General features: G+C 34.2%; 1 protein-coding gene across 1 annotated transcript in view; it reads left to right on the top strand.

Moving 5' to 3' along the window:
- The first annotated feature begins 452 nt into the window (after nucleotides 1-452).
- LOC135082528 (putative metabolite transport protein HI_1104) overlaps nucleotides 453-23,787 on the top strand; it is a 48,937-nt gene continuing 25,602 nt past the window's right edge. Inside the window, exons 1-2 of the mRNA XM_063977329.1 lie at nucleotides 453-617; nucleotides 20,818-20,937. Of these exons, the coding sequence (XP_063833399.1) occupies nucleotides 20,829-20,937 (109 nt within the window). The 5' untranslated portion in view covers nucleotides 453-617; nucleotides 20,818-20,828. The remainder of the gene's footprint in view (nucleotides 618-20,817; nucleotides 20,938-23,787) is intronic.

Raw genomic sequence — 23,787 nt, 5'->3', positions numbered from 1 at the left:
AACGCTTAATTTTTGATATTTTTTTATTACCAGGATAAAAATTATCCCAAGTAAAAAATAATAAATATCTTCATTTGTTTAGGTAATCTTAAAGACCTACAAATTGTAAAACAGAAACAATTAAAAAGGTTTAATTAATAAAACCTTTCTTGTTCATACTAACTAACATCGCTTCGCAGCCATCAATGAAATAACTATGTTAATTAAGGTTCACTTCTAGCAATTAGTTGAGCAAATAAACAAAGAACTTTAATAGCTACCGCGGATTATCATATCTTTCATTAATTATTCTTCGCGAACCACGCGACGAATAAACCAGTCACTAAAATGACATCGCATCGTTCAACGACAAAAACGAAGGACCGGCAAGGTTTGTGTAGGCGGCTTTCAGTCAAAACCTAGCTTTCAAGGTTTGCCAGGACGGCAGCCAGCTTAGTTCCAAACGTGCCCCTTTGAGGTGCGCACGCGTCACTGTTGCAACCTTTGACTGCCCGTTAGTGGTTGTCAGCAGTTAATAGGTTCGGAATTCGAAAATTCAAATTTGAAGTTCGAAATTTAAATTGCGCGCGCGAAGTGTGTTGCATGTTTGAAATTTTGTGTTTTTGAGCTGGTGTTTGGTGAGTGTTTTTTTATTTGTATTTTTTTGTGCCAGTTTGAATTTATGACAGGAAAGAACTGAAAAGTTCACGCACATACAGTAAATAATAAGTAGAATTGTAGAACGTCATTAATTTATGGAAATGTTGCCCAAGCGATACCTACATAAACATGGTACGTCAATGAAAACAACCCTATTCAATGGTAACCATTGTCTAAATTTTATGTTAACATTTATTATTTATTAAATACGATCTAAAATCAACAAATAGGTGGTAACATTTTGTAATTATGTACTTTAATACGTGTAGTTTTATTATATATCTTTCTTAATTACTCTAAATACATGTAAGAATAGAAAAGAATGGAAAAATAAATTGAATAGGAAGCTTTTTCAAAACAAAAACAAATCTACCTAAGTATGAAATAACGAGCTTTTTAATTTCTTACGGAAGCTTTTCTACTTTTCCTCGAGCTTTCGCAATTTTCATCTCAGTAAATTGCCTTTATTTCCGGTATCAAGTTTTTTAAAATATTTACTTTCCCAAACACAAATACCTTAACACAAAATGAAGAATCAATATTTTATTGATCAATTAATTTATTTAATTTGAACTATTTTTCTGTATTGTTTATACATATAGGTAATATCCAATTATCCGTGCGGCGGACTACAGCTGAACTATTTTCATGACCTAAATAAATAGGTCTAATCTGTGGTTTTAAAATAGTTAATTCCTGACAAGATTATTAACTATATCCCTGTATTTATAATTGTTTCATACAACAATAATAACGATGCCGTGGTGTTACAATAAACAAACAACATCTTGTGTAATACCTATCTTGTGTAATTGACTACCTATTATTTACTATCACGCGATATCAGTCTTTGAAAAATGTTTTATAAAGTGCTAAAAGTTCTTTTTTTATTAGACTTTTTAAACGTTCTGTTTAAAAACTACCACTGCTATCTTCTAATCTTATTTAATAAAACCAAGTGTATTTAAAATTTAATATTTAAAAAAATACATTATAATAAGATATTTGAAAAAAAACTAGAGATCACTTTGGCACGATCGTGAAGGGTTACATTTAATTCAGGAATACAACACTTTCTGAGGATGAATAGTTGCTCAATACTCAATACTCAATACGTTTATTGCTTCCATAATAGTAGCTTAACTCCTTAAGCAAAAACTATTGGGTTTTTGAAGATTTTTTACAGAATTTAACGAGTTTTATTTATTGTTTTATGCTGTTGACGTAAATAAGAAGTCCATACGCACAATAATGGTGAAAAAAACTGCAGGCTGAACTGAGAAACAAGTTGTACGAGTACGGGTCAATATCCGTAACAATATAGCGTACGGCATGGTTTATGCAGCAATGAGTCAGTAATGTCAATTCATAATTTTATTTTATCAAAAAAGATACACCAACGACATAATTTCACATCCAATAAATACGAGAGAAGATTTTGAGACTTGTTAAAATACAGTGTGAGTCACGATAAAGTGCACATATGAAAATAGGTAAATCTAGACCTATTTTTATCACTAAAAAGGGTTTTTTTTTTCTTCCAATTACTTCTTGTAAAGAAAACGTAATAACTTTTAAACCAAGAGGTATATCTTGATAAAATAAAAACAGTAATATAATGCTAAATAACAGGCGATACTAAAAAAATACATACAATACCCAGAAAATGCCAACAAATAATAAAAAATTATACTTTTTGAAAAAAATCTGCTTTTAAATTCGTGTTTTTTTGGTTATTTGATAAATTTCTCCAAATAATGCCCCTATAACAGGTGGTTTTAATTATTTTGTATTATTCTCTATCGTATTACTTTTGTAAAACCAAAAGTCGCATGTCTCTATCCCTATCACAACAGATAAACGAAAAAAAAAGTTAACAAAATGATTTTTTGGTATAGTGAAAAAAAAACGTATCAATACCACACCAACCTACTGTGAAACATGTGCTGTGACATCATAAGTTTATTATAAATAAATAAAAGGTATTTATTTCAGGCATAGCCCATAAAAGTGTTAGTAACAAAGGTCTTATAAACTATGGTTAGTAAATCACACAGTAACCTAAACACAATTAACGAACGACAATTTGGTGTCTTTAGTAAGATGGACGCGTGTCCAGTGCTGCATGATGGCACTCTGAACTAAAAAATCCTTGTTAACGATAAAAGGTTTCAGCTGAACGTCAAGCTTAATTCTAGTGATTACACATTTTTAACGAGGCTTCCAGTCTTAATTGTATCTCAGTAATCTCATCTTTAATTAAGAAGGTTCTAATTAGCAAAGTAATTGTTTAATCTGTTCTCGATTTTACGGGATGATTAATTGAGATAACTTTTAATGAAGTTGTCTGAAAACGTTTTTATTACCTACTAGCTTTCCGCCCGCGGCTTCGCCCGCGTGGAATTTTGTCTGTCACAGAAAAACTTTATCGCGCGCGTCCCTGTTTCAAAAACCGGGATAAAAACTATCCTATGTTCTTTCCCGGGACTCAAACTATCTCTATGCCAAATTTCATCAAAATCGGTTGCGAGGTTTAAGCGGGAAAGCGTAACAGACAGACAGACAGACAGAGTCACTTTCGCATTTATAATATTAGTTGGGATTTATTCGATAAATATTTTAAACTGATAATAATCTGAAGAAATAAGGCACAATTTAAGCGACTTTATCTCTACGAAAAGCTGTCTTCCAGATAAATTATGATTAAATCAGATTTATGAAATAGATAAACAATGAAAATTTAGTTAGAGATTAGTCATTTATCTTAATTTCATATTTAAATTACAAAAAACAGCTCAGCAATAATCGAACCATACTGGTAGATTTAATTATCCCGACAAAGATTCTTAATTTACAAAAAATTAGGAATCGTACTTATAGATTTTTACTAACAAACTTGTAAAGTAATTATTGTAGTTTTCAATTTCTTGTCACTGTTCAAGGACAAATAAAATGAACGGTCAATTTAAATAATTAGTATCAAGATTAAAACTAATTGAACTGAATTACGCACTTGCGTATGACGCCGTCCTCCTCTCACTTTTAGGTCCAGATGAAGTTCAAGGTTTTGTCGCCTTAGTTTTTAATGTACAAGCACGTCAACTTTAACAGTGCTTATGTAGTCGTATTAAAGTTGAATTTGCAACGAAAATGTGGATAGTCCGATGTGCTTGTAACTTGCTGAAATATTTGCTAAAATTGAGGAAAAATAATGCATTTTAACCTTTACGTTGGATGCACTCTGGAATTTACATAATTACATATTACAGGAATGTAATAAAATATGTATGTATTGACGTATTCATTTATTTATTTTATTTTTTATCTGCGACCAGTTCTGATAGGTCGCACTCGCAGCCTCTTGTGTGGTCAATTTTATATTTCAAGTAGCAACTACATAGGTACTACTCGTATACTGTGGTACTACACCTCCATAACTTGACTGTATCTACCTATTTACTAAATATTTCAGAATATAATTAACAAAAAATAACACAATTTAACCTTTAAGGCGTCTGGAATTTACATAATCCAGGAATCGTTCGTTTGTTCGTTTGCTGGATAAAGGCCTCCCCCAAGGATTTCCACAAAGACCGGTCCTGCGCCGCTCGCATCCAGGCACCTCCCGCGACCTTCACCAGATCGTCGGTCTACCTAGTGAGAGGCCTGCCCACGTCTTTCGGCTCGGCCGAATCCAGGAATATAAATAATGTATATTTTATTTTATTATTTCTTTATAATCTTTATTGCACACAAAAAAAAACGCGATACAAAAGGCGATCATTCTATTCTGTGAACTCATATGGCAGAGCTTTTAATTTAGGTACCTAAATGATCGAGTAAAATATGGCAGGTAAAAGGACTTTTAAATAAAGCTTAGTTTTGTTAGTACATTTAATTTTTATTACTAGGTAGACAGGGTAGGCTACCAAGTCACGACCTGCTTTGTTTACATGCAAATATAAACGATTTATCCATATCTATGGAATATAATTATATCACGATTAACTTCCTACACAATAATTGTTGCCAAATAAATATTTATTAGCTCTCATTTACTTGTAATTAATATAAAGTATGACGTTATTGTGTTCTGATTTGGTGACGAATAGGCTCACTTCCTTGAAAATAAGTTGTAACGTTTTTTATAGACCTGCTCTAGGATGGAACTGTTTTTGTTTATTTCTGTTGGACATTTAAGTTAAACATTAATAGATTTAAGTCAACCTTTATGGGTTTATGATAAGGTTTTAACCATAGTCTGTTTCGTCGTCGTGTTTAATCCATTTAACTGGTGGATACCCAAGTAGCAATTGGTATTAATGGCAAAATCTTACTTGTCTTCACTCTATCTAAATTTACACTTAAGCTAAAACCAAATTAACTTAGAATAGAGATTTTTTTCTTTAAGACTTTATATTCTTCATCGAGCGCTACTTAAGCAAATTAAGAATACCCAAAACCAAGTTAAGTATTCTTTAGATAATTTGGTCTTAGGTTATTCTAAGCTTAAGTTAAAAAAATCTTATTTTACTAAATTAAGTTTTTTTGTATGCTCACTTAATACCAAATAGTATAGATAAAGTATTATTTAAGTGTTGCAAAGTAAATAAAGTATTCGTAGATTTACTTAGGACTTTTTAAAGACCATTGTCTTAGAAATACTTTTCTGAAGATTAAGTTAATTACTTTTTTACTAGAATTAGTACATTTTGAGAAAAAATACACTTAACGGGACGATTTCGATAAAACAGGATCACGCCTATTAATTCAAGGTAATGCACGAGCACTTGCGTGCGTATTAATTATTGATACAAAATGCGTGCGGTCGCCCGCAAACTAAATTATGCTATTATAAATAAACTCAAAATATGATTTAGGTACTAATTAAGTATTGTCTAAATTATTTTCGAAATTGTATGGTAAAGTTGGGTACAACATGATATTATACAATTTAACTAACTAGGTGACAGTAGGCCTGTGACCTTTGAAAAATCTTAACATAATAACTACCGAAAAATGTTTCTAATAATTGTAATCCACACTTATTTACGCTTCTCAATCTTCTCATTTAATAAATTAGAAACACTGTGTGATTAAATTTAACAAAATCACAAATTGTTAAAAGTTCCATAAAAACAATTAAATAAAAACTTTTTACAAAAAATACGGCAAAAATCACATATCAGATATTCAATAAATTTAATTGCTTATCTCTGAGTGTTGCAATTACAGAGTTCAAAGAATACTTTACGAAATATGCGGGTGTATGTTATAACAAAACTAAAAACGTAAAAACCAATTAAAATCCTATTAGAACCATTTTCGACTTCCACACGGACAATCCGAGGGAGAAATCATGTAATTAATAAATTAGTTAGTAAATGAATTGTTCTTTAATGTATAGCAGCACCAATAATTTAGCAAGACTAAGACAGAATGAAAACTATCTAGTTTTAACTAAATAAAATTAAAGATCTACTTGATACCATATGCACTTAAGTAATACTTCATCAAGTGAATTTTAAGTGTAAGTTAAATCTAATGTTTCTAAACTAATACTATGTAAAGTATAACTTGACTCAACTCTTTCTAAACTAAACTTACAAATTCAAAATCTTCTATACTCTTGCTACATTAAGACGAATTAGAATTACCGCCATTATGAGCTATGTGTAACAAAAAATAAATCTGAAATTAACCTATAATATTATATCAAGAGGACATTTAAATTGAAGTACGTCTTTGTTACACTTTTTCTAGTTGCATAAATGTCTAAGAACGTTTGCATAAAATAAAATATTATTTTATAACCTCAAAGTTTTCTTTATACAATACAATTTCGTAATATTTTATTTATCTTATGAGGTCTTTTTCAAGGCCCTCCTGTTTTATAACATTATCCATTGATTTGACACGAGAAACCACAATGCGTTTTATATTTCCTATGCAAAAATGACATTCACGGTCTATTCTAGACATAATATAAATTAGTTATTAAAATAATTTAATCGCCATTTTCATTAACCTTTATCTAAAGTTGATTTAGTGTTAAAGATCACAATGTTTACTAAATTAAAGTTCCTCTTTAATAAAAAATGTCTTACATAGTTCTTCATGAAGTTAAATAAACCTTAGCTGTAAAAATAATTATTACTCTTAAATAAGTATTCAAGATATCTTCAACTCTATTTCCTTGTCTACAGTCATACTACAAGTTATATTATAGTACTTGTTTAGAAATTATTAAAACTACACTCTTAATTAGGGTTTAAGTCTGCCTTAAGCGTTGTCTTAACTCTGTCTCAGTGATTTCCAAAGGATTGTGCCCTTTTTTGCTTACCATTGTCTTGTGGCATAACTTCAAGATTTCTTGAGTGCGACTATTGTCTTGGCCAAGACAACGGCTGGAATTAGGCTACTAGTCTTCAAGATATCTTCAATGCCTTATGAAGATAATCTGTTGCTACTTGGGTAAAATACAGACAAGTATAATTTAACCGATAGAGATCGCAGAAAGTGTCTAAGTCAAATACAGGACTATTCCCACCACTCGTTCCCACAGTTTAGAATCCCACCATTGCAACTCCTGTGTAGCTTGTCCGCCATTAAAATTCGTAGTATCAATAATAAACTTAAGAAAAGCTCTGGCGTTGGGCTTATTTAAAAAAAAGCTTATACTTTTTCATACGAAAATACTGCCCGTATTTTCGTATGAAAACGCCACATCTTTACTGTTTCATTCATACTAAAACCCTTGTATTTGTAATTTGATGTTAATAACCTTCTAATGAGCACGTATTTGGTATTATGTCATTATGAAACCTTCGCGCTATATCAATAGCAGATGCTAATCAGATGGGTCAAGGTCATACAACGAATACCGTATCACCGTTGTATCGCAGGAAAGAACAGTAGAAACATAACGGTAATAATGACGTCATAAAGATATTAATTTTACTTTTACTATGGGTTTATTCACGTTTTGACTATCTCTGACTCTACATAATAAAAAGCAATGTTTTTCTTTGTATTTGTCAATTTATACGAATTTGTATTCGATAAACATGGGATGTATCATTTAAAGAAGTCTAATAATGTTGTCTTTATTCTGAGATTAGGCAGAGTTGCACCACATACATACAGTGGGCAGGCCTCCTACTAGGTGGACCGACGATCTGGTAAAGGTCGCGGAAAGAGCCTGGATGCGGGCAGCGCAGGACCATTCATTATGGAAAACCTTAGGGAGGCCTTTGTCCAGCAGTGGACGTCATTTGGCTGAAACGAACGAACGAACGAACGCACCACATTACCCGTGTCTATTTGTAATCTCCTATTTCATTTTTTTTGTTTCATCATAACAAACTATTTTTTAAAGGTCCAATTTCTGTGCCCAAAAATAAAATTCGTTCAGTGGATATTAAGTTATCAGAACGTCTCAAGCCCGCAGTATTATGTCCGCATTTATACCTAACTAATACTTAAGGTGTTAGGTGCCTTAGACAGTTCAAGATTTCCGCATTTTAAATTACTAGGTGTCTACTGGTTCGTAGACAAAAATATTTGCATTCGCCGTCACACAATCATGCAACGCAAAATCCATCCACCTATTTACATGTAATTTATGCAATTACACTTAATTATCTTACAAAGAATGCTAAAATGCCGTTATTCATTGTCACAAAGGACAAGGAAACCATGATATTATGGCATCTACTAGAGGTCAACACCCATTAGCTTCAGTGTGGTTGAGTGAGTAATTCATCCTAAATAAACCATTGACTGGGCTATCATTTCCTTGTAGGTATGGATGTATTACAAGTGTTCCACCAGTGAGAACTACCAAATTCTTTATGAACATTTTCAGCATATCAGGGTTCACTATCCAAAGAATTTGCCCTACAACTATTTCGGGACCACCATATCGGCTGATGTTGAGAAGAAATGGTGAACGAATCTCTGTTATTTCAGTCTGAACAAAAAAACTTTGTTCCACTAGTATCCTTAACTCAGAAACTGACTATCTTGAACTCTATAATAATTATGAGCATATGACATTATCATATGGCCCCTTACCAATCGATCCTGCAACCAGATGTAGTTTAATTACTAGGCTAAAAGTACTCCATTTAAATAAACAATTAATATTAGAACGAAACGGTACCTATATTTTATGTTTACCGTAGAAACCTGGTAATTACTTCACGCATATAATTATGAACCAAAGGAAATCCAATAAATAAATCTATCATTACAATAACTCGTTTATAAACGTTTTAATTAAATGCTAAACGGAAAAATCCGGTCGCTTTAATCATACTTACAATGTAGCATCAGGTGTATATTTACCCAGATATCTTTAATACTTACGCCCGTATTCACAAACGATGCTTGCTTAAGTGAAGCAGCAAATCAAAACAGAACAAAAAAGTGGGACTAAATTAACCTTCACTGGTTAGGTTTATTGGCTGTCAAGCTGTAGATCCTGGCTACACAGGAGATGCAGCGGTGGGAACAAGAGGTGGGAATAGTCCCGTTGTGTCAAAGGGGCACGGAACTGTTTCTAACTCTCGTTCCCACTTCTGCGACTTCTAAGCCAGGATCTATCTATCTATCTATCTATCTATCTATATATTTTACAACAATGGAGACGCACGCCACTGCGGTCATTATCAAGGGGCCCTTGACATACTTCCGATGTAGCGAAATATTGTGTTACACTACCATACAACATGGGATATCGAATCGAAATCTATAGGTATATTTTCATAAATTGCTTACGTGTACGTATCCTGGAGACAGCAGCGCATCGCTACTAAGTTAATGTGTCGAATCGAACTCTACAATAAGTTTTTATATCTCTTTTTTTTTTTATTTGGGCATTTCGAATTTCAGAGAGAGCGCGGCGCTATCGGTCGCTTTATATCTCATTAAAATTTTCTACGACATAGTAGGTAGGTATATTACTTATTATAATTATTCAGCCCTGAAACTCTATCTATAATCTGTAAGTCTAGATATTAGCACGTTACTACCTTGTTTTATACCACGCAATTTTGTATACCCATTCTTATAAGATACACCATACAAGAATGCGTGGTAAATTCAGTGAACTGCTCCTGAACCAAATGTACCTACTACTGCTTTTTTAATTTATTAATATTAACCGGCAAACCGGCTCCTTAAGAGCAAAATATTTGACGAATAGTCTATGCAAATAAAGATATTTTGACTTTGACTTTGACTTTTATCAACATAAGAAAACACCGACGCATGGCTTTATCCTTTGGCTCTATGCTTTCTTGTAAGTTAGGTACTTCTTAGGTATCTATCTTCTAGTTGAAGTCATCAAAATCGGTCCAGTTATTTTGAAAGATTAACCACAATGAACAGAAAGACAAAAATGTTAAAAAATGCTCTTGTATACAGGGTGTTAGGTAAATGGGTATATGAGCCGACACTAGCCCATGTTAACATGGTCATATAAATGGTATGGTGAAGTCAAAAAATTGATATCTTCATTTTAATTATTTTATTTTTCATACAAATCGGATTTTATTAAATTTATTTTATATGAAAATTAAAAAAATTAAAATGATAATATGAAATTTCTGACTTCACCATACCATTTATATGCCCATGTTAACATGGGCTAGTGTCGGCTCATATACCCATTTACCTAACACCCTGTATAAAATATGTAGTACCTTAACTATTTCGTGAAAAGAATGTTGATAGTACAAAGAGACGCTTCATTTGATTGATTTGATTATTTTGTGTAAATTATTAAAATAAAAAGATTTAATTTTCTACACTAAATTCTAATTCTCGCTATTGTTTTTATTATTACCATTGATTGATCGTTTAATTAATGAATTCCTCAAAGTTGTTAAAACGTTAATGAATAAAGGATATCTGACGTCATGCCTAACAGATTATAAATCAGAACAGATTATTTGCGCAAGAGTGGACAAACAGGCCGCTGTAATAAGCCAGTGCATGAGGTTATTGTTCTTAGATCATTCAATAAATTGCAAACTATTTTATTTGTAAATACTGGAAAAATAAATCAGAAACTGCATGCAAAAAGCTTGTAAATTTTGTATGGAAAATATTTTCAAGTTCATAAGTTGTACCAGGAAAATTTTAATTTATTATTAATTACGTGTAGCAGGAAGGTAGCAGGATGCAAGCCGTTACCAACCGGGCGATGTGAAAATCATTGATGATGATGATGACAGACTTACGTCTAACAAATTTAGTTCATTTGCTTTTCAGCTCTGCAAACAATTAGGAATAAGGTTAAATATAAAATAACCTTAATCTTGCTGATGTTTCCTTATTGTTGTTGAATTCTCGAATCCCTCTTTAGAAATGAGGAGTCTTCCTTAAGGAAGTAGTGGATAATCCACGGCTATAATAAAATTTGTGTAATTTCCTCCTCCTTCATTAACATCTGGTAAATGAAATCGTGAAATCATCATCACAATCTCTCTCTTAATCATGATGTTGCAAGATAAACTTGAGTTTTGAGAGCGAGAAATCTTATTGATAAATACTTACTTAAGTAAACTATCAGTATGTAAGCACTTGGCTCCATCATTCACAACGTCCTGCGTCAGCGATTAACGCGACGCTACGCTACACTACGCTACACGGCGCTACACGACGCTACAAAACGATACACAAGTCGCATCTCGTTGTAAATAGATAAGATGGCTAACAACACGTCACATTACTTGGTTTGACACTTTACTTTTTAACTGTTAAAACTGCCAAGCATTGGATCAGTCAGACTTTAGATATTTTTGTGATAGTTACTTATTATTATAATAATAGTGCTTAAGGGCTCAATTACAGTACACGATGGAATTCCTAACTTTAAACCCTCCTAAGGCGTTCAAGCTACGGCCACGTAAACAGGCATTTGAGAAAACTGATTGCACTGTAGAGTTTACAGAACAGATAGATAAATCATAAATCACAAGCCATAAAACCACTGAAAAATATGATCTACAAGAGAGAAATCGCATCATACGCCCTAGGTCTCACAGTGCGCGCGGACGCACAGGGTGACATACGAACCAATCTCAGAGTCCTGTTCAACGCTGTGCGTTCGATTCGCTGCTTCACTTAAGCAAGCATCGTTTGTGAATACGGGCGTTAGAAACCGCGCATCTTGGAGACTATAAAATCATAAATCCAAGGCAAAAAATTATCACATCTCGTGCGCCAATTATGAAAGAATGTTATCGCATAATCGGGAGCATCAATTGGCATAATCGCATCAGGCTCGCGCATGCGCGTGTCAACCTTCGCCGCAATCGGGTGAAGGATGCACAGATCACTGGCTGTGACACTGTGACATGTGTGACATTCTGTAACGGTATAACACGCGTGACAGGGCATATTATGTTAACATAATGTATACGTAAAGACATTTAGATAAACTTTATTGGCAAATGGATTTATAGTGTGACAGTTATACAGGGTGGGCCAAAAATGTTTGCAAATAGAAACGCTTGATTTCTCGAAAAATACCTACTCCAAAGTTAATTGGGCCTAAGTACGAGTAGACTCACAGTCGCGAGCTTGAATCACGCCCGTATTCATAAACGATGCTTGCTTAAGTAAGCAGCAAATCGAACGCACAGCGTTGAATAGAGCTCTGTGATTAGTTCGTGCGTGACTCTGTGCGTCCACGTGCACTGTGAGATATAACAGTAATGTTTGTGAATACGGGCGTCGGAATAGATAGATACTTAGTAGGAGTATTGTAGAGTCATATGATTCTAGACATTCTTAGCGACTCTTATTTAAGTAGCACCAACTGTTTGCATACAGTTTCCTAAAATCTTGCATACACCTTCCTAAAAATTCTCATTATCATTCAGAAAGTCCCTAAACGTCATTAATGCCATGTTAATGACGATTGCAATCATTAATTGAGTAACACAGACCGACAATGATTACTAGCTATAGCATAGGGTATTCCCTTCCTTGACAATTTTAATCGTTTAATTGTCACCTAGAAATTATTTTCATTCTTATTATCAACAAATTAAGATGTAAAATTGATTGTGTAGGCGCTATTAGTTAATTAAAAATAGTTATAATAAAATTATATATAGAAACACACGGAAAAAACTACATTTTATGTATAGTTAGTGCTTCAAACAATACAGTCATATATTGTGAGTAATGCTTTAATTGTATATTGTCATATTTTATTAGAGCGTAATTTTATTTAACGCAAAAAATACTTAATGGTTATAACGCGTAAGGTTAATTAAGTTATTGTTTAAAAGCCATTATTAAAATAATAAAAAGACACGTGCCAATTGGATTACCAGAAATAGGAAGGTAAGCAGATTAATAGATACTAAGTACCTACGTTTACTTTAAATTATAGCATTTGCAATATCATTATAAGTAGTAAGTAGGTACTCGTATGTAGATAACATAATATTGTGTAACTACTAACTACTCTTTTTGGTCCCGTCTTTCATGAATTAACGACTCAAAGAACATAAGTTAAAGGAAAAGTACGACTAAAACTAATTCTACGCTTCTTTAAAACGCCCAATATTCGCGAGGTATCGCCTTAAATTCAATACTCTTTAGAATGCCTATAGGATCACATTACGCCCTCCATGCTAGAAGGAAAGCACTGTTTTGTGCTAGAAGAGTTCAAGAAGTACATTTTGAAGCTCTAAAACGCCGATTAGTAAACCCCGAGCGTGTTATGCTTGGACACGCAATTTATAAATATCCTTCCCAATCATTACTTTTTGCGATTCCAACCACAACTAATTGTGAAATGGACAGCCTCGAAGGTCAAATCGGCAAACAATGACTTTCACATCTAAATTGTCGGCAAAAACACGAAAACTTGTCGGTTGAGAATAGTGATGTCCCTTTAACAAGGTGACACATTAGGCCTTGAAAGAGCTTTTAATTAATATCAAATTTTAATGATGGTCCAAATTAAACTGAACCTTAGAAAATGTTATGTCCTAGATGGCAGACTTTAACTGCACTAAGTAAGATATTGAAATTTCTGCATTTAGGAATTTTGTAACCACGTATTTTGACTGTAGAGTCGAACTCCTCCTATGTTCCTCTGATTAATTTCGTTGCGGGTCCAAATAACAGTTTAAGTTTCCTCCGGGACAAACTTGACCTTCAGTGGTTGGGTTTTATTGGCGGTCAAGCTGTAGATCCTGGCTGCACAGGAGTTGCAGCGGTGAAAACGAGTGGTGGGAAGTCCTGTGAAGTGTAGAGTTAGAAACCTGGCTCTCTCTGATAAGTTTTTCACAGTTTTACGTGAAAATTATTTTCGTGGGACTGTTAGGACGTGTAGTTTTCTTCATTATATTACTTTAAAAGCTTACTTCACCGTGTCGCATAAAACCCCTTATAAATAAATCGAATTTACTTACCTGCTTTTTTAAATGTTTTCAAACCGACCGATCTCTCGCAGAAAATTAACTAACATTACCTACTTTAGTTACTAATTTGCTAGTCTCGCCTTGTACTACCCGAAAAGTAGTTAAATTACGTTATTATGCAAGTAATATGCACGTGTTTGGAATTAACACTATTTAACGTAATAAACGGCTATTGATTGAGCAGCCCCATTCATTTTGTTGGTTAATAATATTTCTATTTCAGCTATAAACTGAGTAGTAAAATATCAAAAGTATGGGCGTTTTCATAAACTTTACCTGTGCTCTTCTAAGAAACTTCTACCAATGCATATGCTTTTGCTCCATTTTTCTGGAAGAGCATCCAGAGCGTCCAACTAATAATTACTTCTTAACAAAAGCGTTGTACCTAATCATCATCACCATCAGGTCATTTTTAATCTCCACCGCAGGAAGGACTCTCTCTAATTTACCAGTAGAATGTAAGAGAGTTAAGGTAGAGCGTGTAGGTCACTTCATCCGTTTGGCTCTGATACTTAGTCAAACAAATTATAATCAAAAGAATTCGTATTCCTTTACCAAACTGACAATTATTTCAAAAAAACTAGTGATCTCCACGTGGCACGCATGGCAATGAGAAATATGTCCGGTTGCATTGGAATTATAAGATAGACGAAATGACATCCTGAACCCAAGGTCTACCAGCACACACGTGTGATTTATAGTATGGAGTAAGACTTTTTGTACACAGATAGCTGCCTTACCTTACCTACCTAAGTACGAGTAGTTAGCTTTTTAAAGCAACGTTTTTTCTGTAAGTTACTGTCAATTTTCTTCACGCTTTTGTATGTTTCATACGTTGAAAATACATTGGACATAATCGTGATTACTAGTCTGAGTTGCACCAGTCTGCACCACCTAACTTTGACCGTATCTATAACCCTAACCGGTGTTTTTTGAATGGAGTTTGACAGATTTTTGGCGTTTGTCAAAGTTAAAGTAAGATGGTGCAACCCAGCATAAGTAATTTAATGCATCATGAGAATTGTCAATCGTGACGAATCTACACGTGCATTTCCCTGTGACGAGTCTGAGGCAGATTGACAAGAATCTCTTTCTGCTAAAAATTGTTTGAACTCGTGCAACTTGTTGTAAAAAACATTCTAAATGGTCCGTGAAATTTCCTCAAGAAAATCTGATTGAAGTTGCTTCCGGGCAAACATATTAAACAATTTCCTGCCTACTTATTTGTTTATTGTTGGACTCACAAAGCCTTTTTTATTTTCCTGATTGGACGGCGTTGAATGATTGCTTCTTACCTCCGGGATTATAGCACAGCTAGGTTCAGTAGGTACCTCATAAAGCAGGAAGGCGCTGGACCCAGGCCACTACCAATAGTCAATTTATGGAAATCATTAGGAGAGGCCTATGTTCAGCAGTGGACGTCCTGTGGCTGAAAAGATGAGTTTCAGTAGGGTACGCTGGGGCAAACTGTCCTTTTCAGGACAGAGGCGCCTTTTTCAGGGCACCGGGTGTCTCAAACACCACCCTGCCCTCTGGCAGTGGTGACGGTGCGCAGAGTATTTCCTCCGTGTCAAAAAACGGAGAATAATGTTAAACCAAACTTCTGTCACCACCTCTTTCATTATGAAAATCTGTGTACAACCATCCCTGGGTGATGATGATCAATGGTTTTTCTGCACTTACCTGCGTTATGTTCTTTCTTCCGTAAGTTATTACTTTTTCTAAGAAACCATCGAATAACTTGTTACTTTGGCGCTCTTTTGTGAAGTGTTTTTATTTCGTAGTTCAAAGAGACCAGGATAATATGATATTTTTTGTATCAGTCAGATGATATATTTCCTCCAGGTTTTTCATTTTTGATTAAAATGCGACTTCGTAGTTCGTTCGCTTGAAAATGGTTTGTATAATATTGGCTGTAGGGTGATGTTATATAGCCTAAAACCTTCCTTGATAAATGGGCTATCCAACACAGCAATATTAAATTTTCAAATCGGACCAGTACCTAGTTCCTGAGATTAGCGCGTTCAAGCATACAAACAACTCTTAAAACAAAATCTTGTAAGGATAAAAGTAAGGGGAATTATAAAACGAGCGACTAAAAAAAAACTTTGCGACTGATGATGGCATACTGTTTTAATACCTTGAGCGGTATGAATTTGAGTGAGCGAAAAATTAACCAAACTAACGACAAATATTGATCAATAATAAAATCCAGAACGAGCTTACAAAATGTGGGTTTTGATTATTACATTTCAGACATAAAAATACTATCCGGGCGACTAAATTACTAAGTGAGCGACTAGAAACACAGAGAGGGCAACTTTAATATGAAGATACATTAGATTTTTCTAATTGAGGTTTTACTGAACGAACTACAAAAAAGTTAATTCTAAGCAAAGTTTTGTGAGCTGTTTTATTAATGATTATTGGTTACTGATATTATATTTGAGGTCTCATGTTTTTTATTTTGATACGCTTTATTACTACAGATTGTTACAGCGCGCGAATTCGAATGGGGGCGGGGCGACTGTCCCGATTTTTTAACAAAATATGTATGCAAACACGTTTTGGGTCTAGCAATTCGGCTCAAACTAACAACACCGCCACTGGAAGCAAAACTGATACCTATTGGACAAAAAAGAAAACGAGGCCGGCCCGCTAAGTCCAAGCCAGCACTTATCATACAGTGACGATGAGTAGGTAGAGCTCCTCAATCCTCATAGGTACCAATCAATGAACCTTATTAATAAGATCACTTTTTTTTGGGTTGACAGAAGCGACTTATTTTATTTTGTTTTTTTGTTGATTCGATTTAAGAAAATACAAATTAATTTCATTTTTCGTATTTTTCGTTTTGTCATTGTTTCATTTGATTACCTACCCTTAAATTTTAATGATTTATTTTTTTCGCTACTAGAATAGTGTTCCGTCAAATATTTATTTCATAAGATCATTTTTTATTTAAATGTGGGCTCATAATACGCTGCTCATAATAGTATTTTTCAAAGTAGATTTTGCATTCGAAACACTTCATTAAAGTTAAAAATACCGCTCAGTATAAAAAAAGCATTTGCCAAATATTGAAAAAAATGCAGGACCTAACGTTGACACTCAATCAAATATTAGGTCGCTCAAATATTATGAAGCTTCTCATTTTGTATTTTAAGGATCTCAATTTTTTTTTGTAAGTTGCTGTTCTTTTGATTTTTCGTCACTCGCACTCAGTCGCTCACTTAGTAATTCTTTAGCCCACATTAATTATTTTTGACACTTACAACATAAATTTACAGTCACTCGTTTAAATACTACCCTAAAAGTAATACAAATTATTGTTCACTTAGTAATTCCAATAAACGTTTTAATTCATTGAATCATTTAACAATGACCTATTTTCGTACAATAATGATAAAATAAATAACAAAAAGGCTGTGCCATCTACCACTTATCACCATTATGTTTGTCCAATCGACCTCATAATGAGGTATTTTTTACCTTATTCACCTCATTCTTGTGGATTATGTTTACTATTTTACTACATTAGAGGTCAGGGCCTTCGTTATAATTCAATTTTTTTGCGAATTTCTGTTACGGTTGGCAATTTTATGCAATTATTAAAATGGTAACTTTTGGTAATGCATTTTTTCGACATTTTTTTTTAAGCAAAAAAAAGTGCATCTGATCTCTTTTTTAAGAGCTCGATGAAAATCATAATTTGTTTGAACAATATTCGAACGGAGTCTAAAACCATCAGTTCAATCAATTTAGTACATATTTAAGAAAATGCAAGCTTATTTTTTTCTTGAAACACTTTTCAAAAGCTGTCAACCTATAACTGCACGCGAAAAAAAAAATATAACAAAACAACCGCGTTTCTGTCTTTTTCTTCCTTTAATTAAAACAAAAAAATCTTACTGATGATTCATCAATCAAACCAACAAGGCCGTAAACTTAAAAAAACACCTTTCTTTCTCGTTATGACGTCTTCATGACGTAACAACCTTTCGCTACGTAACACCGCGCGGTCTTGGCCAAAATGTTTTTAACCTTGCACTTGTGCGCATACTACGAGTTCAGTGGACGCATTTTTTACCGCGTGTTTTTGCCGCGTTTATTGAGGCGTTTTTTTAAACGCCGCGCATCACCGCCCAATTAAAAATAGCCTTCCGCATTACAATGGGCTTTACAATTTGCTCTGTTTGTGTCGATTCATCGATTATTAACGAGTTGGTGACGATTGTGACCTCTAGTTCTTTAAAAAAAATAATTTTCCTTCCGCCATTTAAGTCAACAATGAAGCAAAAAATGTTCGCTATTTTATCTCAATCACGATAAAAATAAATGCTAACCCACTTACTAATAAAAATTACTTGTGCGATCAGTGTTTTAAAGTGACGTTTAATAAGTATGGAATTGTTAATTTAAAACTGTTCAACATGCGTGTAACTTTTTATTAGTAAGGGGAAGAGGGTAAGTTTCTGTTCTGTTCTGAAGAAATTGAACTTTAGTAGTTTTTTAATTTCCCTTTACTAAAAGACAAATCAGATTCATTAACATCGAGTTAAAGGTTTTTTCAATGAATTTATAATTCTTAACTATCCTTTAGCTAGTCTCGTTTTGTCATTGCTTAATCTAAATACAGCCGTCTAAATATGAATAATAAATTAGTTCTATTATCTGCTCGATTTAACCTTTCAAGAAGGCAATTTAAATCAATCACAAATGTAGAGTGTTGAATTTAAATTCAAATAGCCTATTGAAATTAGAACGGATGTTTTCCACAAATGGTGTAAGTTACTGGACATAGTTGTTAGTTTATTTACAGCACATAGACTATTATTTTTGTTGCATAATCGCCTCTTTTACGACTGCATAAGACACAGTATTTATCTTGATGTGCTGTCGTCTGTCCATGTAGATCATTTGTTCGCACCTGGTGCGACATTGGTGATAAGGTAAATTCTATAAATATGTATGTAATAAATAAATTAAAATGAAATAAATATATTGGAACAACAACCGATTAGGAATATAATAAGTAGATTATCCTCCAACTTTACGACTTCGACCTAGACAGAAAAAAACTAGAAAAAGTTGTAAGAGTCTGTTATGTACGTAGAATCACCTTGCCATGGTCATGTAATTTCCACCCAAACAAACTAAAATAACAATCATCAGGTTATATTGAGTCTCCAGTACAGGACGACCCTCTCTTATTTACCATTTACCACTCTCCACGGTGACCAGACGGGTTGTGAAAGCAAAATAACCAATTAAAAGTAAGGTTTTTTGGTGTCTTAGTTTCTCAGCACTGACTATTAAATTGTCCCGATCCAGTGGTATGGTAAAAGTAGGACGTGTGTAAGCGCTTTTTAAAAGCTTATCTGAAGAAAAAAAGACGTTCGAATAAAATCGAAGTAATTTGAATTTCACATTATACCTAATTATGTGTATTCACACGAAAGTCCAGCATTACTGGATTGCCGTAGGATAAAGCCCTTATAGCGCTATTTCAACCAGCAAACTTTATTTTCTACTTTTTTAAATGTTCGTTAATCTTTTTTGTGTTCGGGGTATTTTAATTTTTTTAACCCTTCGGCGGCTGTACCGTGAACAGTTATTCCAGATTCAAATTCTAAAGTCCAACTGTCTTGCCCAACAAATACAATGCCGGCCCCGGCACGCTACAGCGCCCGCTAATTACGAGTACCTCTAGGCTTGTAGGTCACTGGTTTTCATCCCAAAATAGCACGAGGCTGGCGTCCAGTTTAGGACAAAAAATAAACTTGATTTTCTATCCTTCTTCCACACACGTTTGAGGAAAGGTACAACAAAAAGTAGGTTGAATTTAGATCAAAGACGTTATGTAATGGTTTGCATTTTGAAATTTTTTGAGTAGATAGAAGATGGATTCGATTCCTGAAAAACGGAATGCGTCGCGCCAAGAAATGTAACTCGCAACTTTCGCAATTGAAGGTTGTAGATATGATCAGTGAAAGGGTTAAGTAATATTTAAAAAAGATTAGACTTACTTTATTGGAACTCTAAACTATATTTGCTTGCAAAATTTAGAGTTAGGGTATCCCAATATATCTCCCAAAATACAACTGTTCTAGGTAAAGTAAGGTCCAATAATTCGCCAACAACATCCTCTACATATTACTTGCTATAGCGGGTCTAGTTCCAGTCACCCTGTAGAAACTCCTATTTGCACTTTAGGACCTTAAAAATATAAAATGAATTATAAAATATAGAAAAATACCTTCAATTATTAGATAAAGCTATATCAAGCTTTAAAAAAAACCCCACTGGAAGCTGACCATGAGTTTGTGACAATGTGACAGTTCAATTGCCAACCAAAGTGGGTTCGCTATAATGAAGCCATTTACCATTGTTCTCCGCTTCTGACCAATATGAAAACAGTTTCCGAGTTCAGGTTATTATTCTGTGCCAAGGTGGTAAACAACCTTCCCAAGAAGGACCAATTTTCAATCAAAACTATTCAAAAGACCAAACAGTATTTTTTTCATTTAACGGCAATGCTCACATCTGCCTTATCTACAATTTTATTTCCTATTTACCTTATTATATAACCCTTCAAGTACCTACCAGCGAGTTTAGTTTCTTTTCTTGGAGTTAATTTGATCAGAACTCTAGTTTAGCGTTAGGCAAGTGCGTGACCTAGGTTCTTATTGGTTGTCCTTCACTAAATCCATCCCTTTTGTTTCAGCATAAGTCAGGATGTTTCAAAGCGGCATCTTGGCCAAGCTGGAAGGCTTCTACAAATGGTATGTGCTGGGACTCGTCTCCGTCGGCTACATACTGGGGGAGCTTGGACACTACCTCATAGGTGAGTTTAATATTTAATCATCATCACAATATGGTACCTATTTCGATAAGAAAAGAAAGTCTACATGACCTACTTCTCTCATGGACGTGAAAAATGTCGTAGTCATGTCAGTCGTATAATTGGACTAAATTGAATGAAAAATTCTTGACAGATTCAGTTTCCTAATCATTTTGTATGAATGTAATTTGAATCAGCGAAACGATCATAAAAGCTTTCGCAATAGACATATATACCTATACACAATGATGTAACATTCGATCTGCTACTTCCCTAATTAAGTCAATAGAAACAATAGGCATGCGACTTTATCGAATCGAATTCGATATGTTACAATATCTATCTAGGCTCTATCACTGACATCATTTTTGTGGGTAGTTTTATTACGCAGAATCAATGCAAATGAAATAAACAACTAATAGACCTCGAAATATCACAAAATCGCTTCCTTGAACGCGGCAACAAAACCTTGGAGATCGCTGTATCAAGCTCTATAAATAACCATAATAAACTATTTAATTAACTTCAAAGTTAACCGATTCCTCGTACACATCCATATTTTGTGCCAATGGAACTGTCAACTTTGTAAATGCATTAGGATTGGAGTTAAAGTCCGATTTCAACCAAAGCTAAAGAAGAAGAGATGTGTTTCAATAATATAAATCAGATTTCGTTCAAAAATCAAAATCAAAATTATCTTTATTTGTTTAGACCAGTGTTTTTCAACCTTTTTCATGACACGACCCCCCTAGTATGAAAAAATATTTGGCGACCCCCCGACCTTACGCTTTTTTTTTCATGCATTTTATAATGTTACATACAAAGATGTTGTAGGGACCGAATACTTCAATCTATACAACATTTACGCATTTGCATAGTTAGATTTCGGACAAATCTATCTTAAAAACTTTACTGTTTTTTTACTGAGGTAGTTTTTCAACCTCTCGCGACCCACAGGTTGAAAAACACTGGTTTAAACGAATAAAATTAGTACTTACAAATCGTCAAATGCTCTTAAGGAGCCTATACATGTCTCATTCTTTTTTTGCCCTACCAGCGCTTCGAGACAAACATTTGGCAAGTGCTGAGAAGAAGCGTGACTTGAATGAACGTTATTTCCACATTCAAGCAGAATGTGGAAATAAAAACGTACACGATAAAACGGAACAGTAAAACGGAGACATGTGTGAACCGGCCGTTACTGGTTATGGTTTTAAATACAGTTTGGTGTCAATGATATTCAGCTTTATTTTTTTGGGAGCTTACTTACGATTTGATTTTGATTTGATTTGTTACAAAAATTGCCCGTTTCTACTGCCTCGGACTTCTCACAGACCTCTACAAACTTTGCTAATTAACATGGAAGTTGTTAATTCGTTGGATGTGAAAATGTTGTACCCTAAAGAGTAGGCGCACACCGTTGATTTTTAGTTGGCCGATAGTTGTGCCCGATTTTAAATTGTATGAAGAATCGGCCAAATCGAATCGGCGTAGTGTGCGCAGCACTCCCATACATGCCCATACTGATCAACTGCCCGACTAAACTATCGGCCGACGAAAAATCAACGGTGTGCGCCTACCTTTAACAAGCATTAGTCTGCACAGAGGGACAGAGGTTGCTATTGCAGCCACTACTCTCAAGAGGGCACTAACTCAGTATATTACCTAGGCTACGTCCTGGGAAGACTACATCCTACTAATTTATATAATGTGTAAGTTTGCAAGGCAAGGATGGCTAAATGGATTTTAACTACACTCTTTCACGTTAAGTACTGAACTGATTTAGATGAAAGGTATTGAGATTCAGGGAATCGAACCTAGGGAATAATATTATAGGATAGTTTTTATTCCGAGTTTTTAAGAGGAATACGTGCTCCATAATAAAAACTATTGTCAGACCGGAATTCACGCGGGCGAAAACGCAGGCAAAAGCTTGTCTCTTTGATATAGTTTTTCCCCAAATGTTCATACTTACAGTGATGTTGAACTTCAATCATTCTGAACAAGGCTTCAATTTCTGATTAAATTTCAATTATTTTTTGGCCGTCACTTACACTTACTAAACCTAAGAATTATTTATTTATTCTTATCATTAAACAAACAAACTGAAACAATTATAATTATACTAGAGCCAATAACTTGAGACTGTCGGAACTGCAACATTTGTCAAAGTACGATATTTGAACCATTACAAACCAATTTATGCCTGTACCTAGTAGTTACTGTCGGTTAAGTATTGTAACGATAAATCTACAGGTGCACTTAACATGCCTACAATAGATAATTAATCACAATAATGATATTATATGTATTAACTATGTAAGTAAAACTGGTTTTGAGTCCGCAAAAAACCTTGGGCCTGGCTGTCAAGGACTCTACATTACTTACGAAAAGGGTTCGGTCGAACGGGTTAGTTTGAAGTTTTTTTTTTAGTTTCAACTCCATTCACCTCGTGGAATGTCTGTCTGCGTTGAATGGTGAACCTAGGGTTCGTAGAAAGCAAATTCTAGGTCATATTTGTGGTTTCCAATCCAGGACCTTCAATTTATTGTGCTTTCCGCCCGCGGCTTCGCCCGCGTGGAATTTTGTCTGTCATAGAAAAACTTTATCGTGCGCGTCCCTGTTTCAAAAACCGGGATAAGAACTATCCTATGTCAATTCCCGGGACTCAAACTATCTCTATGCCAAATTTCATCAAAATCGGTTTAGTGGTTTAGGCGTGAAATCAGGACAGACAGACAGAGTTACTTTCTCATTTATAATATTAGTATAGATAGAGACCTCTGGGGGTAGTTAGAGAAACCACTGAGTGTCACTGATATTTAAAGGGACGAAAACGGAAAAGTGGAGAGG

Source organism: Ostrinia nubilalis, chromosome 21, assembly GCF_963855985.1.
Source record: "Ostrinia nubilalis chromosome 21, ilOstNubi1.1, whole genome shotgun sequence".
NCBI lineage: Eukaryota > Metazoa > Arthropoda > Insecta > Lepidoptera > Crambidae > Ostrinia > Ostrinia nubilalis.
This window is presented reverse-complemented; position numbering and strand designations above follow the sequence as displayed.